This window comes from Cryptomeria japonica, chromosome 10 (genome assembly GCF_030272615.1).
Source record: "Cryptomeria japonica chromosome 10, Sugi_1.0, whole genome shotgun sequence".
In the NCBI taxonomy this organism is placed as follows: domain Eukaryota; kingdom Viridiplantae; phylum Streptophyta; class Pinopsida; order Cupressales; family Cupressaceae; genus Cryptomeria; species Cryptomeria japonica.
The window spans coordinates 733,319,674-733,345,588 of NC_081414.1; the positions used below are offsets into that span (position 1 = coordinate 733,319,674).

Genomic DNA, 25,915 nt, shown 5'->3' on the forward strand with positions numbered 1-25,915 from the left:
GTCTTCTTGAACACTCATTATATGCAACGAGTTTTCTTCTTTGACCTTTATTATATTAAAAAATAAAATAGAATAATCTATTACATAACTGAAATAAATATGTGAAATATAAGATGGTGGAGGGATAAAAATAAATAAAAAATAAAGCTTGCCACTGTCATCATATGACTTCTGCGGACTGCCCGATCTATGTAACTGTGCTTTGTTCAATTAACAAAAGATTTACTCTTCCATATTTAGTTTGATAAAAAAAAAACATTAATAGAAGAGACAACTCACCTTTGAAGTTTAATCTCCAGACTTCCAAACTTGAGCGCACCTCTGGAAACTCATCGCCAAACACGAATGCGTCAAATTCTAAAAACAAAAGTGTGTATTAATTCTCCCACTCTAAACATCATTTTCGGATAAGAAAGTATCACTACTTATCCTGCACCCACCTCACTTCAATCTCTCTTCCTTCCACGGCCAGAAAAATAAGTCACCGTGTGCCTTAGTATTCATGGTCCAGTATTCACAGCTGTGATAGGTTGCCAATCGTATCAGGGAGGTTATTTAAATTTGTACACTATCACAAGTAACAATGCTGCAATTGTGGTAGGTTGTCAATGATACGGGAAAGATTATTTAAATTTGTCCAGCCTTCCAAGTATAATTCCTGCAACTGTGACAGGTTGCCAATGGTATCAGGGAGGTTATTTACATTTATACACCCTGCCAAGTCTAAACACTGCAACTGTGATAAGTTCCCAATGGTATCCGGGAGGTTATTTAAATTTATACAATTTTCCAAGCATAAATACTTCATTTGTGATAGGCTGCCAATGGTATTAGGAAGGTTATTTAATTCTATACACCAACCGAAGTCTAAATGCTGTAACTGTGATAGGCTGCCAATGGTATCAGGGAGGTTTTTTAAATTTATACAGACTCTCAAGTATAAATACTGCAGCTGTGATAGGTTGCCAATGGTACCAGGCAAGATATTTAAATTACGACACCCTCTCAAGTCTAAATATTGCAGCTGAGATAGGTTGCCAATGTTATTAGGAAGGTTATTTAATTTTTCACATTGCATCAAGGTTAAATGTTGAAGCTGCGATAGGTTGCCAATGGTGTCAGGGAGATTATTTAAATTTATACACCCCGTCAACTCTAAATACTGCAGCTGTGATAGGTTGCCAATGATATCAAGGAGGCTATTTAAATTATAACAGTTTCTCAACACTAAATGCTGCAGCTGTGATAGGTTGCCAATGGTATCAGGGAGCTTGTTTAAATATGGGCACCATTCCAACTCTAAATACTCCAGCTGTGATAGGTTGCCAATGGTATCAGGGAGCTTAGCATTGAGCTTATCTAAATGCTGCAACTGTGACAGGTTGCAAATATCGCCGCTTATTTGCATTATCCTCAGTTGCAAAATGTTACCCACTAGGCTGAATTGAAATGTCTCTTGTATTGCAAAGCTACATTTTTCCAACCTTAACCATATTAAACTTGAAGGAAGCATGGGTAGCGTGTCAACGAGCAGATTCTTCAAATGAAGAAATCGTAGACCAGGTCTGTATAATGTTTCAAGCCTTTGCCAATTACCTCCATTCAGTCGAAGGCGAGACAAATTGATGTTATTGGATACGGTGCTTAAATCAGCCCCCTCCCATAGTCGGGTACCCTCTTTTTCTTTTTCAGCAATGGTTCGCCCCATATCTCGTAAATGGTCATGCATATTAAACTCACCATTATCGTCAATCTTTATCAGTAACTTGAGGGTAAGATTAGATATAGCTGTGTGTACCATCCGGTGCATAGATTTCCAGAAAACAATGGGATACCTTTTATCTTCTCCAATGAAGAAGCAAGCGATGTCGAGGAATATTTCTTTTTCCTCTTCACTAAGAGCATTGTAACTGATGTAGAGTGTTTTCTGAATGTCTGCATGGAGAGTAATGTTGTCAACAGCTTCTGCCCAACAATCTGGGTCATTCTGCTTATCATACAAGAACGATCCAATCACTTCCAGTGAAAGAGGATGCCCCTTACAAGCTTCCACTATTCTTTTGGAGAGATCATGGTGAGTGAGGATTGGAGATTCTCTCAAAAATGCATGCCAGCTAAATAACTTAAGACCTTCATTTATCTGCAATCCGCTCATCTCGTGGATGAATTCAGCTGAAACCCCCGCAAGATGGAGAATGTGCCTGTCTCTAGAAGTAATAATAAGTCTGCTACCAGGGGCCAGCCAATCACCAACCAAAGCATTCAATTGCGCATCGTTGTCCACATCATCTAGAATGAGAAGCAGGCGTTTTCCTCCCAAACGATCTCTCATCAAAGACTTTCCTTCATCAACACTATCCACTTCTTCACCACATTTGGTTACATCTTTAATAATTTTTCTCTGCAATTTTGCAAGGCCCTTGGCATCTGCAGAAGTGGCGCGAACATTAAAGACAAAAGAGGCAGAATCAAAATCAGCAAACACTTGATTATACACAGCCTTAGCAGCTGTGGTCTTGCCAATTCCGCCAATACCCCACAATCCAGATTTAACCACACCTCCCTTTGAATTGAGTTCAAATTTGTGAATGAGATCGTCGGTTAGGCTTTCCAGTCCAACAGGGTGCTTGGCAACTTCTAACGGCACCCTGTCCAAAGTCTTAATTATGTTATTCACCACCCTCTTCACTAGCTGAGCTTCAAAGCTGCAAATAACCAATCCATAACAATTAAACAAAAATGCAAATAATGTTCACAAACAACCAGAACAGGTCAATAGAAATTGCAGTACTCATTATTATTCTCATTCTAAGTCATTCGAAAAGTTGCAAGAAAAGTTTGGAAAATAGTTAAAATATTTATGTATATTAGTATAGTTATTTTAAAAATTCGGTAAATAAAAATATAATATAAAGTTATTTTATTAATTATTATTTTATTTTATAATTAATTAAAATATTTATTTTATTTATCAACGATATTTTTATTTATTTAATTTTTCAAATTACAAAATATATGTTTGATATAATTTTAAAATATTTTTTATTTAATTAAAAAAAATTATTTTATTTTATATCTTTTTAAAAATCATTTTAAAAATTATTTAGGTTGTGTAAAGAGTTATTTTAATTATATTTATTATGTTAAGAGGCTAACTAAGGGAGGCATTACAGTAGTAACAAGTTGTGATATGTGAGCACCATAAAAATGACAATCTATTGTGTTTTATTTTTTTTATGTACAAATCACTCATACTTTGTTATATTTTAATTATTAGTTAATGTTCAATATAATTCAAATGAATAAATTTATATAAGAGTCCTCATAAATATATTAAAACTATATATTATCAAAGGCACAGGGTTGTATTGCGGCTAAGGGGCCCCTTATCGCGATTTCTGTGAGTCCTACCCATGGCTGGAACGTGGACTGGAGTTAATGCCATTAATGGGATGTCGTCCTTTTCCCACCGAATTTTTGCCCATGATACGATGTTATATGGGCAATCATCCTTAACAAAAGCCACAACAATAAAGCAAGTACTCGAAGAATGCTGCAAGGTCTCAGGGCAAAAAATTAACTAAGAAAAATCAATGATATATTTTTTCAATACATGACAAACAATGCAGCGAAGGATCGCCACCATTCTAGGGTTTGTATCGATAAACTACTTACTAAATATCTTGGGGTTCTCTCTTTAGTGGCGCAACAAGAAACAATCTCTATACGAAGATGGTAGAGAAATGTGGGAAGAAAATAGAGAATTGGAAAAGTCGATGACTAGCCATGGCAGGACAGATAAACATGATAAAATCAATATTAGTGGGCATACCAATCATGATAAAATCAATATTAGTGGGCTATCAATAATGGAATCCAAAAATGCCTCGACGCAGGAGATCACCAACTTGCAAAGGAAATTTGTTTGGATGGAGCAAATGAGAAGCACAAAATTCCCTTAGTTGCCTAGGATGTTGTAAAATAGTCTGAGTAGGTAGAAGGTCTTTATGAACAAATGTAGGGACATTATCACAAAGGACATATCATGGAGGATAAAAGGTGCAATACATGCTGATTTTTGGTCAGACTCGTGGAACAGTTATAAACTGATAATTGATATTTCGAAGATGGAACAGGCTAGAGATGTCACCATTCCTTTAATTGGTGACAAAGTACGTGACTACATGGAGATTTCATGAAGCAATGGGTGTACAGGATACAAATGGAAGGAGCTTAACATGTTAGACACAAAATGTAGAAGGATCCTTGCAAAAGAATTGAATAGCAAAGACATTGTAATAGTGGATAGGGAGGATGAGATTTTTTGGTGTGCTCCTAAATCTAGGAACTATACCCCCAAATTGGGATATGAATTATCAAGAAGGGAGATGGGAAGATGCTCGTGGCAGAAAGAATTATGTTGGGACTCAAATATTTTGCCTAAGGTTGGTGCCTTTGCGTGGATAGTTGTACAAAATAGGATTTTGACAGGACACCACATCATGAGGCTTGGTTTCATGGGCCCATTCAGGTGCGCCATGTGCTACAACCAAGAAGAAATTGTTGATCACCTTGTGGTGCAATCTTAGGTAGCACAATGGTCCACTGCCAAATACCCTCAAAGGTATATTTACATTTTCGCCACTACTCCATAAAGGTGTGTCGTGTGGAGCGAGATCTGGAGTGCCATCCCGCCCATGCTCATATAGTCGTATGGCATGTGTGGAAAAAATAAAATGTACGCATTTTTAATAACAAAGTGTCAAGCTTGGAGATAATCTTAAGTAGGATAGAGATAGCAATAAGCAAACACATCAATGCCAATGTGGCAGAAAGACACTTCAATCGATATTCATCATGGGATGAGAAAACGACCAAGGTTTGGCCTCATCTAATTCCACCAGAGGAGAAAGCATTAAAAGTAAAAAGGCCCATGCGGAGGCCAAATGGACCCTACCCCCAAGTGGAAGTCTAAAGCTAAATTTCGAAGGCACTTCATGTGGCAATCTGAGATTTTCTGGTGTGGGATTCATCATAAAAAATGATAGAGGAGATTTGGTATGGGGAGGTTCAGTCAAATTTCCTTACGGCTCAAATAATGATGCAGAGTATGCAGCATTGCTTGCTGGATCAAGGCTGCGCAAAGATAAGGGTTTCCAAAATATCAATATTGAAGGGGACTCTTTAAACGTGGTATGGACAGTTACAACTGGGAATGCACCAAGCTGGAAATCTGCCATGTGGTTATAAGGTATCTGAGCTATCCTATAAAACATAGGGGAATACACAATTAGACATGTTTTCTAAGATGCAATTACAGAGGTGGATTTTCTGTCAAACTATGTGATAGATCAAGCCTGCTCTTCCTGTTGGAGTATAATCTCACCTACCCCTATCCACATGCTCCGTGTGCACAAGTCTTTACAGAATTAATGGCAGGATTTGGATTTGTTTTCAACATCTACTCCAACCTAGTCACCGTACCATCTATAGTCTTAACACTGTTTATGAGGAACAAAAACATTATTTTATATGCAAAATTCAGGAAGTTTCCATCTACCTCCTGCCCATTCTAGAAACATCCAAGACCTCCATTAAAAGAGGATTTTTGTAATCATTTCGATGGAAGAATGAAAATATAGTTTGATAAATAAAAAATTGACTTCCTTGTGTGCTGCTATGTTTTCTCCTTACTCTGTTTTTGTGTTCTGTTCTGTTTCATTTCCAATACTTCTATCATATCCAACAATCAGCAATCATGGATCGGGTTTGAACTACTAGACAATAGATAACATTGAGATGGCCGTATAATATGCTTAGATCCCACATGATGGTGCCACACCCTAAGGATGATATTCCTTGACCTCCATTTGAAGATATGGTGCAGTTGGAGAAGACATTTTGATGGCAAAACCAATTGAAGATGTGTTATATATTGATGTTTTGTCATCAATGGCAAGTTCATCAGCATCTAATGGAAGGGAGTCAGAGTTTTTCTCCATCCCTTGGTGTAAATGTATCAACAAATAGAACAGTGTGGAAGAGCAACTAGAAGATATCTTTGAGTGCAAAGGTGATGTTGAAGATGATGTGGTGAGGAAGATTATGGATAGGCCTCACATTCATAGTGCAAAATTATTAGAACAATTTGTCTACAATACTGCTCAAACCACGACCAACTATGGCACCATTGAGAAAGCTCTAAAGCAATTACGGGCCTACAAGATCTTGCTGTTAAATCCTTGAGGAAACTGAAGCAAAAACTAACCGTGGGTTTGGTTGTTGATGCCTTCGATATAAGAGTTGTCATAAAAAATGATGACATGGTGGAAGTGATTGCCACTTTGAGCGATCTAAAGAGGAAGCTAGTTGGAGCAATCCCAGGAGGTCATAGAGGTCATTAGGATCCTAGTTTTCTCTCTATGCTAATTTTATGTAAATTTATGTTTGGAAATTAATGAAATGGAAGCTACACCTTGGTAGCAATTTGTCAAAAATAAAAAACTAAAAACTAAAAGGCATAGAGTTGTAATGGTAAAGATAGCATATCTATATATATTTTTAATTTCTTAATGTAATAACAAATCTATAAATAATATATTTTTATGTGAATTTGGCTCATAATATCATTATATTTCAATTTCATTATTATTCATCTCTAGAGATTGGTCCCAATTTTTAAGTTTCTCATTTGTCATTTTAGCTTAGATATGTGAATGTGGACTTCACCCAAGCCATTTTCATGTGGTAGAGTGGATCCTTAAACTTTTAAAATTCAAAATTAAAATTTAGCCCTTCCCAACCTATTCACCAACCTTTTTGAGTCAAACTTTTCAATAACTATTATGAGTCAACCTAGGGTATGTTTGTGCTAATATGTGTTATATTATAATATTGAAAGATGTTGACTTACTTATTTAAGATCATCAAGCACAACCTAAATATCATTGAAGAGCATTTCTGAGAACACCATAGCAACATGATCATAGCATTATATCAACAATCATCATCATAAATTAACTACAATCTACAACAATTGCTCCAAAGTTATTGAATTAATCTAACTAGGGCTCTAACTAAGGGGAACATGATCCTCACAAATCAACAAATTCTTCAATGGTATTCACAAAACCACTAATCATTACTAAAATTAATATGTCAAAATATTGAAACAAATACTTTTCAACAACTTCCAATTTTTCACAGTTCATTCACACATTTACAAGTATATACAAAGTTCAAGTATGCAAGTGGAGATTTGAACCAGAGAAAAACACAACTAGTTTCCAGATTCTTAGAGAATTGTTCCATTCATCTTAAGCATCATTTTGTCATCTCTAGAATTGAGCTAAGTATCACCCCAATAGAACTCTCTTTCTTACATAATTTTTATTATGGTTGTGGATCCTAATAGAACCCTCTTTATCATATATATTGAATGGAACCAATTATTTCAAATTAGTTCATTTTATATTCAAAACTCTTTGAAATTGGTCCATTTATTTCAAATAAGTTCAATTTATTTAAAATAAATTTATTTAATTTCACATTCAAATGTGTCTACTTGATTTCATATATTCTCTAGGGGAAAGGATCCAGTAGTTGTTATAGGACCCAACAAGATAGTTAGATACCTCGGTATCCCTTTCTCTAACTCTCCTTCTCTTAAGGACATTTGGCTTTGGGTCAAAGAAAAGATTGATAAAAAGCTTAACAAGTGGAACAATAGGGTTCTCTCCCTAGCTGGTAGGATTCAAGTCTACCAAAAGATCCTTTCTTCCTATAGTATTTACTACTCCTCTGCTTGGATGTTCAATAACTACCAAATTTTTGAAATCCAAAAATTTATCAAACGCTTCCTTTGGTCTGATGGCAAGGGTAAAAGAAAGGCCTACACGGTCAAATGGATCTGGTGCCACATAGACAAGAAACTTGGTGGGCTGGATCTTAAGGATATCAAAACGCAAGGAATTTCCCTTGCTACCAAATGGATATTTCATGCTTTAGAAGGAGAAGAACCTTGGAAGATTCTTGTCAGAAACAACATTCAAAATGGTGTCCCCAAGCTTGCCAAATCTTGAAAAGCCCTCCCCTTTAGTGATTTGGTTGCAGATGGTTTCTCTATATCTGTTCAAGGCACTTGGGTATTCAAGTCCATCTAGAAAGCTTGGGAGCATGTGCGCAAACTTATTGTCAACTCTAGCATTGGCTATAGAAACACTCTACATGGGAATAGATCAATATGGTGGAATCTCTACCATAATTCTAAGCCCCTTGCCTTAACCCAAGGTTGTTCTGCTAGGTGCTAGTATAATAAGGGCATTACGTATCTTATGGACATCTTGGAGCATGATAATCTTATTAGCTAGGAGGATCTTAGTGGTGAGTATGGCCTTCCTACCTCCCATAAGAGAACCTACAATATGATTAAAAGTGCTTGTGCTTGTCTCAACCTTCCCAAGAACACTGATGTTGACTCTCACAGATACCTCTCATTCCTTTGGAAGGATGGATCTCTCCTCTCCAGGATCAAAGCCAAGTCTATTTACAAATTGCTCAACTATGACACCTCGGTGATTGATCACATTAACTCCCTTTGGTATGTTGACTCAAGTACCTCTGCTTGGCAAAAAACCATTGAGAAATTATGGAAGTCTCCCATCCCCCCTAAGATCAAATGCTTCAGGTGGCAACTCATGCTGGATAGATTGCCTATTAGGTATAACTTGGCTGCTTATGACTTGTGCTTTGTTTTTAGGAAGCCTGACACTACACGACACATCTTTCTTGATTGCATTTTTGCTAGAGAAGTTTGGTTGATGTTTGAAATCTCTCTTACTGAACATGTTTGTACTCTTGATATTATTACTAGTTCCATTTGTGGGCTTAAGAAGGATTCTAACCTATTCTAGCAAATTCTTTCTTCTTTCATTCTTTGGTTTATTTGGAAATTTCGAAATGAGGAAAAATTCCAAGGAAATGATAGATCTCTTACTGTGTTTTTTAGAAAACACATACGTTATAAAATTGTTGTGCAGGTCTATTCTTTGATGAGTGTGGAGAGGGAAAATTTGTTGTGTTTCCTTAGGGATGGCCATGCAAATATGTTCATTTATGAAATGAAATGCGGATTTGAATGGGCTAGGATTGCGGAGAATCAAATTGCCTTCGATGATTCACTCAAGAATTTGATCAAGGAACTCAAAGACAACAGAGGTCCCTACTTTGACAAGCTCGAGATGTTTACTTAGATCCTGGATCAGAAGAAGGTGGTGTGGATGGAAGGTCCACAAGGCTGGACCACGTGGTTGGAGAATCATGATGAGATTCTCCAATAGATGTTTATTATGTTGTTGTCACAATTAGTGTTTTCCTTAGTTTGTTGTCTTGAATACTGTATACTGTTATATACTTTCCTTTTGGGCTCTTTTTGGTAGATGGATGACTGTATATTTTCAGTTGGTTAGTGTCTCTGACTTTACTTCTTTATGGTTGAGGCTCTTCCTCCCATGGTTTTTGTATAAACTCATTCTATTTCGATCTCTCGATTATTAATACAAAAAATATTATTATTTTTTATTAGATATTCTATTATTTATTTATTTATTTTAATTCTTCCACTTCTTGTAAGGGTTTAATTTTAATTAAGTTAAAATTGGATTCTAATTATTTGTGTTTTTTAATGGAATTACAAATAATAATTAAAATATATTAGAATTTATACATTTTTGTCTTACTTAAATTTTATATATTATAGTATAATTTTATTTAAATTTTATTCTAATTTATTTAGTAAAATAAATTTCAACTTTACACCTAAATTAAATATTTAGAGCAAGAGAGAAAGAAAGAGTAACTAATTTTTGATTACTCGTTTCATGCCAATAGTTTAAGGATATTATGTCTTTAGGGAGTTATGTTGATGGTAGCATGTCATTTGATTATTAAATCCATCTTGATTTATTTTCTTTATCTATATCTCCTTACCTCTCCCTGTATCTCTCTATTTTCCCCTTCTATCCTTCCTACTCTATCTAGCTCTCTATCTCTCCCTCTCCTATCCATCTCTCTCTTTCCTTCTGACTCCTTCTTTTTATATCTCTATACTTCTATATCATCTCTCTCCCCCTCCCCCTCTCTCTATTTTTGTGTACATATCTTCTTCATCTTTATATCTATCTCTCTATATCTTTTACTCGCACACATTTTGTCTTACTCCCTCATTATCTCTATATCTATATCTCTCTCACTCACACAAACACACACTCCATCCTATTTCTCCCTCCCTATCTCTATTCTATCTCATTATCTCTAGATATTATACACTCCTCTTCATCTCTCTCACTCTTTCCATATCCATCTCTACCTCTCTATTTATCACTTCTTATATCTTTAACTTTATATCTCTTTATCTGCCCCTCTATAATTCTCACCATTTTTATCTCCATTTCTTCCTCTCCCACTTTTTCTCTCATTCTATCTCTCCCTCTTGCTCACTCCCTCTATATTTTATAGGTTATATTTAATCTCTAGATCCTTTCTATCCCTATATCTATCTCTTTATATCCTAATATATCGCTTCTCTCCCTTTTTATATCCTATCTCTCCCTATCTTCCCATCACCCCCTCTTTTTATATTTCTCTACTCCTGCTCTCTAATGTATATACACACACTCCATATATATCCATCTCTCCCTCTCTCTCTCTATCTATCTCTACCTTTCCCTCTCTTTATCTCTCTCCCTCTCTCTAAATTATAATCCCATTTCTCTCTATATTGCTTGTCTTTGTCAGCTCTTTTCTCTCACTCTTTCCCCCCTCTCTCTCATTTTCTCCATATCTCTTGCACAATAAACATTTTTCTATATTTCTCTCCATCTCTTTTCAGCTCATCTATCTATCGATTTCTATACATATATCTCTCTATCTCTCTCTATCCCTCTCTATCTATCTATAATAGTTCCCCCCCCCCCCCAACTCTCTCTCTAGGCCATCCCTCTCTTTATCTTACCCTCCTCTCTATTTCTCCACATCTCTCCCTCCCCGATTTCCTCCCTATCCCCCTATTTATCTCTTTATCTCTACCTCTCTCCATTTTTCTTTTTGTATATTTCTATATCTCTCTTTTTCTTCCAATATATATCTATGTCCCTTATTTCTCTCACCCTCTCTCTAGCTCTATTTGTCCATTTATTTATCTCTCTCTATATATATATGTGTGTACGTGTATATACATGCATATATATACATATATGTGTGTGTGTGTGTGTGTATGTATATATACATATACATATACATATACATACATATATATATATATATATATATATATATATATATATACATATACATACATATACATATACATACATATACAGATACATATACATACATATACATATACATACATATATATACATATACATACATACATACATACATATATATATATATATATATATATATATATATATATATATATATATATATATATATATATATATATATATATATATACATCTTGTTTTTCTTTACTTTTCAGCCTTTCATTTTTCATTTTATTTTTTTCTATTATCTTTAATTTTTTTTGTTTTCTCTTGGTTTGGTGGTCTTTCTTTGGTTTCCTTTAGCTTGCTTGAGTCTTTTTCCTTATTTAGTTAAGAATTTGCTTGGTTCATTATTTTTTATTTTTTTTATGTTTTCCTTGTCTTTCCTCCCTCTTTTTATATCCCTCAAATCTGTAACTGTCTTATTTTTTTTTGCTATTGAAGCTATACTATCATCTTGATGATGAATCACTAAGTGTTATCTTAGACATTGATGCAAAATAAACAAGCACGATCTAATCCAGAAACAATAATATTAAGTATCATAAAATGTGGAAAACTAATATCTTTAATTGAAACCCTTCATGAGAGAGAAATAAAATATGGTGGAAATCTAAGAGCTAGAATTGCTCAGGATCAAACTTGCCATAAAAGTTGCAGATCTGACCTTCCTAAAAAGATGTAGAGACTGCGACGTGATCCCATCCTTCGTCAAGGTTTCCCATCACCTTCGCAACATCAAAACTAAAGATTTTCTTCGGTGCCAGCCTAGCTCTCCTCGAGTCTGTCATCCAGTTTACCAGGTCTTCAATCAATCACTTGAACGCTAGGCTTCTCCGGCTTCATCTTGAGTTGGCTTCCTCCTTACGTCCAGACCTTTGGATACGTCTCGACACTTCATCACATGCCAGAGCTATGGGTCACTAAGAAGAGTGCATTAGAAGGCGGAATAAGAAGTTCGAGGCTCTATACAGAAAGCAGGTGTCTTCTCCTCTCGTGCTAGCTCCCCTGGCCTTCACTAAACCGGCCTCTTTGTTTTCTCCAGGTGACTCGATTGCTGCGAACCCCCTACATTCGTTGTTCCCTATCCAAGTTGTGGCTTCTTGCCAACTTTTCTCCTTCGTTCACTCTCCCTCCTGTGCTTTACCTCGTGGTTTTCTTTTGCCTCCCCCTACCGTTTCGTCTATCTCCTCCCATCTCAGTTCGATCCAGGCCCCTCCTTCCCCCGTAACACCTCTCATCCTACGGGCCCGTCCCCATTCCACTGCGTCGAGTCATCCCTTGGTAGCTTCCACCCTCTGCTCTAATTCATCTCTCCTATCGGATCAAATGATGTGTAGTTAAGTGAGATCTTCACCAGTCTTCATGCGTTGTAAAGGAGACTCTCTTGTTGTGTTCCAGCAACGTTCTTCGATCAACGATTCCTTGATTGAGACAACAGGTACATCTCGCATTAACTCTCCCCTGTAGTGTCTTGCTTCCTCGTATGTTTGTTCTAATTCCTTAGGATCCTCCTCTGATCTTCATTCTCCTCGAGATCCTGGCAAGCATGGTGTTGATGCAGTTGAGACCAGTCCTCTTGGTCTTCTCGCCTGGCCTTTGTCCCTCAGTGCAGACGTGTCATCTTTGGATTTGAATTCTCTTTGAATCCATTTAACCGTGTCTCTGGTATTGTTCACCTCTCCAGCTTGCCTATCTCTGACACATTAGGTCCTACCAGCGTATTATCCTTGCCCACCCTCTATCATGTCTCTGATGTTCCTTGTTTATTGGACCACCTGCCCCTCAAGCTCACCCAACCCAAGCTGAGTCATATCCGCAATTGGGACTCTAAACTCCTGGTCAACCTGTTCAGTGCCTCCTTAAGGCTATCAGCTTTCAACTTTTTGAAGAAAGGTCTATGGCTTTGTTGTTTCTCTGGGTCATCCCACATGTGGAGTCCTCTTTGAGATTGAGAACATTGTTCATTCGCTTCCTAAGGATATCGCAAAAGAGGTCAGGAAGGATTACCGTCGAAAAATAATGTTCTCAAAATTGAGTGTCTTGCCTTTAATGAGCTTATGAATAACAATGACTTGATCATTACGAAAGCCAATAAAGGCAATGCCACTGTGGTCATGAATAGAAAGGACTACTTCTCTAAGATGTTGAATCTTCTCTCAGACACAAGGAGTTACAAAATCTTATCCCACAACTCTTGTATTCAAATTCTTAAGAGAGTGAAGGCAGCTATTTTGAATTTTTCCTTTTGCGTTGCCACAAAGAAATGCCTTTTGCCCATAAAGGAGGTGACACCTCGATTTTATGGTTCCCAAGATCCATAAGCCCGATGTCCCTCTTAGTCCTATTGTCGACACCATAGGTTCCCCAACCTATAATTTGGCTTCTTTCCTAGCCAAGCTCATTGCCCCACTGGTGGGTAAATTTAATTATTTTATCAAGGATTCCACCCACTTTGTCCAATTTGGCAAAGATAAAAAAGTGGATGGCAATGACATCTTGTTGTCTCACAAATTTTAGTATGATCATGAATTCAATCTCTCCAAGGCGCTGACCTACAAGAACTTGTCCCTAGTGAACAAGGAATTTCTTACTTCTAAATACTGCCAGCTCTCACCATTAAATAATTAAATAATATATGGCCTTCTAAGTAGCACTTCATATACCACAATCCTTAATGATATTTATGTGCATAAACTAAATGTTCTATGTATGTAATCATTCAACCCATCTCCTCCCCCAATTGTATTGTCACAGTGAAACTTTGGTTCACCAATAGCTTCTAAACACAAAGTCACCACTTATGCCTCCTCCCATGTCACAAATACTAACTCTCATTATATAGGTATAGCAAATATTCCATCACAAGTAAAATATCTCTCATTCCTATCCTATTTTTTCATTTTTTTACTTTGATTATAGACAAAATAATTTTATTTCAAATGTCTGATATTCATTATTTTTTTTCTATTTTACAAGTTTTCAAGCTGGATTGCTCGTTCCAAAGAAGCTTGTTTCAAAAATTGATATGTGTATCCCTTTTATGAGTGTTTTAAGTAAATTTACTATGTTAACTACTTGATTTTATTTTGACATGTATTCTCATGATAGTTCACATGTAAATAAAAGTAGGGAAAAATTATTTTAATAGAAAAAACTATATATCTTGTATGTTTCCTCTTCAATTTACAGTCACTTTACTTAGATTATCTTTATGCAATAAAATTCATATAAATAGCACAATTTACTCACAAGGTCCAAGCCCTACCTATTTCCATCTACACTCACTATATTCCTTAACCATGAGTCAATTCTATGATTTACAAAAATGGCCTAAATCAAATGTATGATTGTAGAAAGAATCCTTGAATTTTTAAATCGTAAGTTTTATGATGTAGGGCTAAAATTGCCCTTATAATTTGATTGTCATTTGTCAACTAAACATGTGCAATTTTGTATTTGTAACCTTGTATTAAAAAAGGTAACCCTCATTCAATTTGATATAACTAGAATAAATAAGAGAATCCTATAATTAATCATTCAAGCGTTGAATTTTAGTGTTGATTATTGCATCACCCACTTGCATCATCATCTAGATTACCTCTTACACATTTTCCTGTTGTCTACAATATTTGTTAAAATCATTGATTTGACATCTTTTTGGGGTTTGACCAAAAGGAGACATTCACAACCATTGACAAACTTTTGACTAAACAAAAATACTTCACAGCAATTGTCTAGAAAGTCTATTTGTCACTACTATATTCGTAGTTGCATACTATTCTCTTTTTCTAGTACTAAAAAATTAATATTTCAAAATTACCTACCAAAATAGCCCACACAAGTTTTCTTCAATTTGGTTTGTGGGTTTTCTCCCCATCGGTCTCGAGTTCAACTCTGAGGCCCGGACTCACTCTATGCACCTCTCTTGCAAGGGGCTTGGTACATCCCCAATGGACTAATCTCACCCCTTCTTGAACCCCAACTTGGCAATATGTAAGTCCAAGTTAAGGCGGGTTGGACGCTAGGTTGGGTCGCGGGGATGCCACTGGCGTAACAAAAAATAAAATAAAATAACCTACTAAAATAACTTCACTACCAATGCCCATTAATTTCTATAGTTGGTGTCAAAGGGGGGCGGGGGGGGAGGGATAGAGATCAGAAACATATTTTTAATCGGTTGTCCTTTTAAAAGCTTAGGAATTATAAAATCCAACAAGTTTTCATGTAGGAGTTGACATGGATAGATAAAATGAATTGAAATAGAGCATTCAAAATTTGATAGAGATTAGACTACCTATAAACTTAGATAGTGTGAATATAACTCATTATGTTAGATAAAGACTTCACTAATTCCCAAGCATCAATCTAAGTTTCACTATTTTTTTGCACTTAAACAAATTACTTTCTAATATCTATTAAAAATCATATACATCAAAAATTCAGCTAAATATCTTATTTACTTATTTTAATCTTTTTAAAATTTACTTCAAGATCTTATTTCATATCTCAATATTTTATTTTCCTAAAATATTTATTTATTATTACTTAATTATTTTAAAGAAGGTAACTTTTTAGTGTTAGGAATTAACTAGACCATAAAAACAAGTAGAAATACAAATTTAAAATAAAATTTGACTTTTGAAATTTTAAATTATGATTTTTAACATTTTAATATACAATAAACTATAAATTAAATAATTTTATTTAAAATTTTGTTTGAATTTATATATTTATTTATTTATTTGATAAAAAGTGACAACAAATTGCATTAACATATAAGTTTATTACAAGAAGCCACCACCTTCATACAAGATACTCCAAGAAAAGTAGCCTAAGCCAGTGAAAAACAAGGTGGTGAGAGATATATGAACCACTCAAAACTATATCATGAAGAACCCTTTAGAAAAAGTACAAAATGTAGTAACTAACAATGAACAATGATATAGAGAATTTGTAAAAGGTTGAATAAAATTATAAGTATTACATTTTTAATCAAAATTTTGATTATTATTTATAATATTCAAAAATAAATTTTGGAATTTAAATTATATTCTTTGTGTTAAAAATGAACAAATAATTACATATTATTTTGTATATTTTATTTAATTTCGAATTTAAAATTTATATCTAAAAATTTCATAAAAGGATCTAATTTTATTTTAATAATTATTTTTAATTCAAAATAAAAAATATGATTGAGTTAGATAATTAATTATAATGAATTTTTTTTTTGATGTAATGGTTTAATTAATTTTTCTTATTACTAACAATTTAACTAAAAATTCTTAAATACCAATCCATGATATTTAACATTCTAATTAAAAGATAATTTTTTATTTTATTTAAATATATACCTACTACTTACCACTTCATATAATCACAAACACAGTAAAAATTGCACTCCATCAAACCCTGTCCTCAAATAAAAGTTCCATTGCTTAAACATAAAAAACAAAAACACTAATATCTAAAGGTTCAATTATTTATTTAAAAAAAACCATTCCCTAAAAGCCCATCCTGAAATAATCGCTAGGCTGAATGGAAGCATACATGTCACCTAGTATAGAAAAGCAAGCAGAGAAAGTAAGGTACTTACCCTCCAGTTAAATCCTTGGACCACCCTGAGTGCGAACAGATCTCTTTCAGGGCATTTTTCCATCCGTCAATCTCTTCTCTTGGGTGTCGAACTGAATGCCCATAAAGTTGTAGACATGGACAGATCTGTTGAAGAGCATACTTCCACCACTCAATCTCCTCTCTTTGGATATGATCAGAATGGCTATAATGTCTTAGAAATGCTTGCTTATACGGACTGGAGTTGCCTAGAGGATATCTAACGTGAGTTGGATCCACGTCATAAAAGAGAGGAATGATCAAGCCCTGGGTGTTCACCATTGTGGCCGCCTCCTTGAGACACCATGCAGAGTCTGCATATCCTTTTGAAAATATAGGAATGCGTATGGCACTGCTCTCCACTGCTCTTTCCAAGCTCAACCCAATTATTTCCCCCTTCTTCAATTTGTGGGTGTCCAAGAAGACGTTCAGTCCGGCAACAGTGAGAGCTTGATAGAGATGATCAACCAGATTCTTTCTAACATCTTCGCCCCTGAAACTCACAAACACGTGATATTCTTTATTGCTCTGGAAAGTAATCTTAGTTGTGGAAGGGATGTATTCTTCCATCTTGAATTCTGCAACTGAGAAGAGAAAGAATGCCAGAGAGGTTTGAAACCAATTCCAGACAGCTACACAGAACTTGAACTCGTATTACACATTCTAGTGCTGGGAAATTCTATTTGTATAAAGTCTATTTACCAACCGACTGTGCGCACTTGTAAATTCACGGATGCCGGACCCAATTTTGTTCTGTTGAGCTTATTCGCCTGGTCATGTCAAGTTCTTGTATTATTTTATATTCCTCCAGTCATGTTAACTTCTTTTTATATTCCATGAGGGTGGCTGACAGGAGTTGGGCATTGATTTTAGTGGCCGGCAATCTCTTTAAAAAAGATCTGTGGACATTCCTTCCATTTTCTCGTGTTCAATGACTGTCAACCTTGAGTAGGGGCCCCATTTTTATTACTTTTTTTCTCCATCACTTTTACTTTTTCTCATATTCTTTTCAGTTTGTCTTTTATTTTTTATTCTTTCATATAGGATACTGAATTCAAATGGTGTTCATTTGTTATAATTAATTGTATTAAAGTTAATAAAAGATCAAATATATTGAAAAGCTTAACAAATGTAATAATATAAGGTTATGGGATTGGAAAATTATTCTTAATTTTTTAGAATATTAATTAATTTTTGGAGTTAATCTTCTAGAAACATCTATTCTTAAATCAAAATTGCACATAAAAGTTGAATAGACATCTTTAAAAGAATATCTCTCAATATATTTTATGTACATTATTAAATTAAATACATATAAATTAGTTTTCACCCTTCATTAATAATCAAAATTCTAGTCTTAATATCTTTATAAACTAGTGGTTGACAATCATAAATTATATAAACTAAAATTTTGCTTAACTTTTCCCTTGAAAATTTCTAGATAATTATATTGTGCATAAATTTTTTATTAATTTTTTTCCTTCAAATTTTTTGTCAAACCCCACTTTCTCATTATCCTTTTAATAATAATACTCAAAAAAATAATATTTAAATGGAAGGAAAGAAAGTTTAGTAGTTTTCACATCAAATTACTGCTAAGGCCAACCATAAGTATAAAACATGTGGAAAATACAATAACAAGCTTCACCAAGGTCAAAAACATTTTAAAAAATTTACATAGAAATTTACCATTATAGTGTCATTTTAAAGGCGCACATTGGCATTTTTAGTACAATAATTGTGGAACTCTAGTAAGTGTAATGATAGTGGTTGCAAAAGTCTCTTGTTAGTTTTGTTGTTATTTTATATTCCTCCAGTCATGTTAACTTCTTTTCATATTCAATGAGTGTCCAACAATCTCTTTAAAAAAAGATTTGTGGACATTCTTTCCATTTTCTCGTGTTCAATGACTGCCAAAATTGAGTAGAGGCCATTTTTATTACTTTTTTCTCCATCACCTTTACTTTTCCTAATATTCTTTCAGAGTTTCTCTTTTCTTTTCTTTTTTTATCTTCACATGGGATACGGAATTGAAATTGTGTTCATTTATTAGAAGTTCTATTTCAAAGCAAATATCTTCAATGCAAAAGTCTCTTGTTAGTTTTATTGTTATTTTATATTCCTCCAGTCATGTTAACTTCTTTTCATATTCAATGAGTGTCTGACAATCTCTTTAAAAAAAGATCTGTGGACATTAGTTTCTCTTTTCTTTTCTTTTTTTATCTTCACATGGGATACGGAATTGAAATTGTGTTATTTATTAGAAGTTCTATTTCGAAGGAAATATCTTCAATGCAAAAGTCTCTTGTTAGTTTTATTGTTATTTTATATTTCTCCAGTCATGTTAACTTCTTTTCATATTCAATGAGTGTCCGACAATCTCTTTAAAAAAAGATCTGTGGACATTCTTTCCATTTTCTCGTGTTCAATGACTGCCAAAATTGAGTAGGGGCCCATTTTTATTATTTTTTTCTCCATCACCTTTACTTTTCCTAATATTCTTTGAGAGTTTCGCTTTTCTTTTCTTTTTTATCTTCACATGGGATACGGAATTGAAATTGTGTTCATTTATTAGAAGTTCTATTTCGAAGAAAATATTTTCAAAGAGAGAAATGATTATAAGTATTTATTTTTTAATTAATTTTTAATAAATTTTTTTAGAAGGTTTGTATAAGGAAAAATAACTTTAAGAGGTTACAAAATTTTACATGTCTTAGATTATGAAATTGGAAAACTATTCATACTTCTTGGACCCTACACAGGCACGTACTATTCAATATGTCTATTTTTAAATCAAAATTGTACATAAAAGTTGAATAAATGTCTTGAAAAAGATATCTCTTAACATATATATATATATATATATATATATATAGCTTTAATCCCGTCTTTAATAATAAAATTTCTAATCAGAACATTTTTATAATCTAATAATCATAAAATATATAAACTAAATCATTGTTTGAAAACTTCTACAATAACTATATTGTGCATAAATCTTTTATTAATTTCTACTCCGATCCAACTTTCTTATTATCCTTACAATATTAACACCTTTAAAAATAGAATTAATTAAAAAAAAAGAATTTAGTAGTTTGGACATCAAACTATTGCTAAGGCAAGCATGAGGAAAATACAATAACAATCTTGACCAAGGTCAAAGAAAAACATTTGTAAAAAATCACATATAAATTTACCATTATAGTGTTATTTCAAACCACATTGACATTTGACTACTAAAATCAAATCTGTAGTATAATAGTTGTGGAAATCCATTTGAAAATATAATTAATAAAGAATTAATAATTTATTTATATATATATATATATAGTAAGGTGAGAGATACTAAGGTTTTAATTTTTCTACTAAAAAATTAAAGCTTCATATTTGTCGGGTTGCTTTATATATATATATATATGGTCCAAAGTCAAAAGGCTCTTGCCCCCTAGGGGTAATTAAGTTCAAGTCCCTCACCGAGGGCGTATAGAGTAGAGGAGGGTTTAAAGTCGGAAGGGTTGTCCCAGGGACACTTCCCAACCAGAAATCGGAAGTGAACTGCACCAAACGGGGATGTTCAGGTGGGTTGGTAACATTATAGATAGATTCTCATGATGTCGATATCGATTCCCACCCAGGTGTTCATGTGGCCCCCCTTCTTCTAGCTTATTCTAGCAACTAGAATTCTCTAGCAAGCTGCTTCCCGGGTGGGAGGGGATTATAAGGTCCGAATTATATATATATATATGCGAGTAGCATCTGCAGGTGCAACACATAAGAAAACAAAATAAAAAATAAACCATAATGATTATAATTTTATATTTATATATAAAATCAAATTAAATATAAAATAACAAGATTTTTTTTAACTTTAATAATTTAAATTAACCTTTATTCAATGTTTATATGTTTAATAATAATAATACTTTTCTAACTTCAATAAATTTAAGTTTAATGGTTTGGTGAACAATTTATTTAAGGGTTAAGGTTAAATTTGATTTATATTTAAGATTGAGTTTTAATTTGGTTTAGGATTAGGGTTCAATTTTGCATTGTCTTAGAATCAAAATCAAATATAAAGTCAGAATTAGCATTGGGATTGGGTTTTAATTTGATTTAGTGTTCAATTATGTTTAAGGTTAGGTTTGAATTTGGTTTAGTGTTTGATTATGTTTAAGGTTAGGGTTTAATTTGGTTTAGTGTTAAAATTAAATACTTGATTTGGTTTAGGTTTAGGGTTATGATTCAATTTGGTTTAGGATTAATCATGGTTCAATTTGGTTTAGTATTAGGGTATATTTTTATTTAGTGTTAGTTTCAATTTGACTTAGGATTTAGATTTAATTTGGTTTAGTGTTGAGGTTCAATTTGGTTTAGTGGAAGGGTTAGCATTAGGGTTCAACTTGGGTTAGGGTTAGGGTTCAATAAGATTCAGTCTTAGGGTTGCTTTATGGTACAATGATTGTGGTTGCAAAAGTCTCTTGTTAGTTTTTTTGAAATTGTATTGTTGGACAAACATTTGAAAATATTATTAATAAACTATTAATATTTTTCTATTATTATAATTTGTTGTGTTATTGTTTTAGGTGTGGCTCATTAATATTTCCTTTAATGCCAACTACAATGGTTCAATTCTAGAGATACGTGGATGTCTCCTCATATTGAAGGGTCCATCTTACTTGTTGCTAGGCTAGTACTATTGAAATCATTGCCATTATTTTTTCTTCACTCATTATTAGTCCATTGAATGATTTTACACAATTTTTTAGGTACGTTAAAATAATATTTAGCATGTACTATCAATTATGATTGATAAAAAATCTAATATGTTTTACCTCAAAAAAGTTATTTTATTAACTCAATTATTATTATTATAAAAATTAGTATTTAGTGTATTTTTAACAATTTTTCACTAATATATATTTTAATGTTTTGATGTCTTTATATTTTTAACACATAAACTTTGAATAAATATATTGTAGTCTTAGTATTGTAAAAAAATGTAAAAAATATAAGTCAAAGAAAAACTAAATTTATGAGTTGGATTTATGAGTTGGACAAAACATTACAAGAAAATTATTTAAAATCCTCATTACACTTTATAATAAATTATTATTTATATTGCCTTCAATTTTCATACAATATTAATTTAATATTGAACTTTTTTCTTTAAAAATTATTATTTTACTATTTTATAATAATTATAATTATATATACCCTTTTATTAATATAATACTATAGTTTAAAATTGAATATTTCTAAAATAATATTTTCAATGATCAACTTTATGTTATTATAATTGAAAGAGTTACAATCTTTTAGATGTTACATTAAATTTTTTTTTTTTAATTGTTTTTTGGTACTACTGACAACTTGAATTGTACAAGTCTTACACGTACTTTGAAAGTATTTGATGTAATGAATAGTGAAGTAACATAGATTAATATGGGCATTGTAGGGAAACATGATTATAAAATTGCATCTACGGAGAACTCTAGATTGTGCTTTCTTAGAGATGAATATGGCTTAATTAAGCTCCTATGAGTATTTGCCAAATGAGATCATGTTAATTATATATACCCTTTTTAAATGATTCCTATCATTGTTTGCATTTTTAGGAGAGAACCAAAGGTTTAGTTTTTCCTAACTTAAAATGTTTAGTTTCTCTAGGAGGTAGATATTATTCGTCAAGATTCCAGCCTATATCATGCATGCTGGATCAAGTTTTTGTGCATTATTAAAAAGAACGAAGAGGCGAGGTTGTGGTTTGATTTGATGGTAAAGAAAAGTTTGTCTCGCAATACAGTGAACTTCACAACGTTAATTGACATATATTGCAAGGAAGGAAATAGACATGGAAGAAGTGGTTAGGATATTTTCTAAAATGCTTCATAATGGCAAAACCTAATACTGTAATTCTTATTTGTACTTCTTAAATAACTATACATTAGAGCATGAGATTGAAATAATACTAAGAAGTCCCTCCTAAAGTAGACACCTTTCGTATCCCAAGTAGTGATCGCAAATGAAGGAACTTGCTTTCGGTGAAGGGTTTGGTGAAGATGTCCGCAGTTTGCTCCATTATAGAACAATACTTAAGATCAATGATGCCTTCCTGAATGAGCTCCCAAATATAGTGCATATGTATCTCAATGTGTTTCATCCTCTGGTGATGAACTGGATTTCTTGAGATCTGTATAGCACTTTGATTATCACAAAAGATGATAGTAGGCTTCCTAACTGGAATACCAAACTCAGTGAGAATATTCTAAAGCCAAATAGCCTCAGTGGTGGCATTAACTGCCCCTCGATACTCAGCCTCTGTTGATGAAAGAGCAATTGCAGACTGCTTCTTACTCGACCAACAAACTGGACCAGAACCAAGTGAGAAGCAATACCCTAAAGTGGATTTGCGATCCTAAGAATCACCTGCCCAATCTGAATCCGTATATCCCACCAAATCAATATCCATGCCTGCTGCATACTGAATTCCATAATTGTGAGTACCCTGAATGTAGTGGAGAATCCACTTAGCTGCTTTCCAATGCAACTCATGTGGCTCCTGCATGAATCTAGAGACCATGCCCACCGCATATGAAATGTTAGGTCTCGTATGAGTCAAGTAGATGAGGCTCCCAACAATTTGTCGATATAAAGTGCTATCAACCAAGGGTGAAGAGCACCTAGCCTCAAGTTTGACCCCAGATAAAAAAGGAGTAGGTGCAAGCTTACAATCAGCCATGCAAAATCTAGAGAGCATATCGAGTGCATACTTGGGTTGTCCAAGGAAGATGCCTGAAGAAGATTGAGTAATCTCAATTCCCAAGAAGTAATGTAGAAGACCCAAGTCTGACATCAGAAATCTATCATGTAGAGCAGTTTTCACTACCTTGATGGTGGATGAGTGACTCCCTGTGATCAACAAGTCATCAACATAGAGAACTAGAAATGTGAGAGTATCATCCTAGTGCAGAATGTAGTCATTCGGATCAGAATGGCATCGAGTAAAACCAACTATCAGAAGGAAGGAGTCCATCTTGGCATACCAAGCTTGAGGAGCTTGTTTGAGGCCATAGAGAGACTTTCGAAGTCGACACACAAGTGAAGGATCTTGAACAAACCCTTGTGGCTGCTCCATGTAGATTTCCTCCTGAAGGTCACCATGAAGAAATGCACTCTTGACATCCATCTGATGAACTTCCCAACGATGGGTTGCAGCAATAGCAAGGACAAGCCAGATGGAATTCATCTTACCAACTGGAGCAAAAGTCTCAGAGTAAAAAAAAATGTATTGTAGTCTTAGTATTGTAAAAAAATGTAAAAAATATAAGTCAAAGAAAAACTAAATTTATGAGTTGGACAAAAAAATACAAGAAAATTATTTACTAATATTTACTAGTATCTTTCCAATGATTTGATCTTGATTATCACAGTACATTTAGTCAAAGCAAAACTAAATTTATGAGTTGGACAAAACATTACAAGAAAATTATTCAAAATACTCATTACACTTTATAATAAATTATTATTTATATTGCCTTCAATTTTCATACAATATTAATTTAATATTGAACTTTTTTCTTTAAAAAATATTATTTTACTATTTTATAATAATTATAATTATATATACCCTTTTATTAATATAATACTATAGTTTAAAATTGAATATTTCTAAAATAATATTTTCAATGATCAACTTTATGTAATTATAATTGAAAGAGTTACAATCTTTTAGATGTTACATTAAATTTATTTTTTTTTAATTGTTTTTTGGTACTACTGACAACTTGAATTGTACAAGTCTTACACGTACTTTGAAAGTATTTGACGTAATGAATAGTGAAGTAACATAGATTAATATGGGCATTGTAGGGAAACATGATTAGAAAATTGCATCTATGGAGAACCCTAGATTGTGCTTTCTTAGAGATGAATATGGCTTAATTAAGCTCCTATGAGTATTTGCCAAATGAGATCATGTTAATTATATATACCCTTTTTAAATGATTCCTATCATTGTTTGTATTTTTAGGAGAGAACCAAAGGTTTAGTTTTTCCTGACTTAAAATGTTTAGTTTCTCTAGGAGGTAGATATTATTCGTCAAGCTTCCAGCCTATTTCATGCATGTTGAATCAAGTTTTTGTGCATTATTAAAAAGAACAAAGAGGCGAGGTCATGGTTTGATTTGATGGTAAAGAAAAATTTGTCTCGAAATACAGTGAACTTCACAACGTTAATTGACATATATTGCAAGGAAGGAAATAGACATGGAAGAAGCGGTTAGGATATTTTCTAAAATGCTTCATAATGGCAAAACCTAATACTGTAATTCTTATTTGTACTTCTTAAATAATTGTGCATTAGAGCTTGCTCTGTGGATCCATAGCCTTCCGTTTCTCTGTTGGAATGTGGGCCCATGCAAGAGAACCAAACACTCTAAAATGCTTGACTGTAGGTTTCCGACCTATCTAAGCTTGAAAAGGAGTTACCCCCTTCACAACTTTATGAGGAACTCGGTTCTGGATGTAACATGCACAATTGATGGCCTCTGCCTAATACTGAGGTGCCAAAGACTTGGAGTGAATCATACAATTTGCCATCTCCTTCAACGACCTATTCTTTCATTCTGCGACACCATTCTGCTGAGGGTTGTATGGAATTGTGTGTTGCATGTTGATACCTTCTGAAGCACAAAATTGTTCAAACTGATTATTAACATATTCACCCCCATTATCTGTACGCAGAATCTTGATGAACTTCCCAGATTGTTTCTCTGCAAAAGCTTTGAAATCTAGAAAATTCTCAAATACCTCAGACTTTTGTTTGAGAAAGTAAACCCATGTAAATCTGGAAAAGTCATCAATAAATGTTAAGACATATCTAGCCCTGTTGAAAGATGGTTGTGGAAATGGTCCTTCCAAGTCACTATGTACCAACTCCAATAGCTGTGGAGCTCTCCATGTTTTGCCTTTAT

At 33.6% G+C, this 25,915-nt stretch overlaps 1 protein-coding gene across 1 annotated transcript in view; it reads right to left on the reverse strand.

Moving 5' to 3' along the window:
• Positions 1–279: 279 nt before the first annotated feature.
• Positions 280–25,915, reverse strand: part of LOC131045576 (disease resistance protein RUN1) — a 68,189-nt gene continuing 42,553 nt past the window's right edge. Inside the window, exons 2-4 of the mRNA XM_057979184.2 lie at positions 16,927–17,436; positions 441–2,705; positions 280–321 (exon numbers count right to left, since the gene is read on the reverse strand). Coding sequence (XP_057835167.1) covers positions 572–2,705; positions 16,927–17,436 — 2,644 coding nt within the window. The 3' untranslated portion in view covers positions 280–321; positions 441–571. The remainder of the gene's footprint in view (positions 322–440; positions 2,706–16,926; positions 17,437–25,915) is intronic.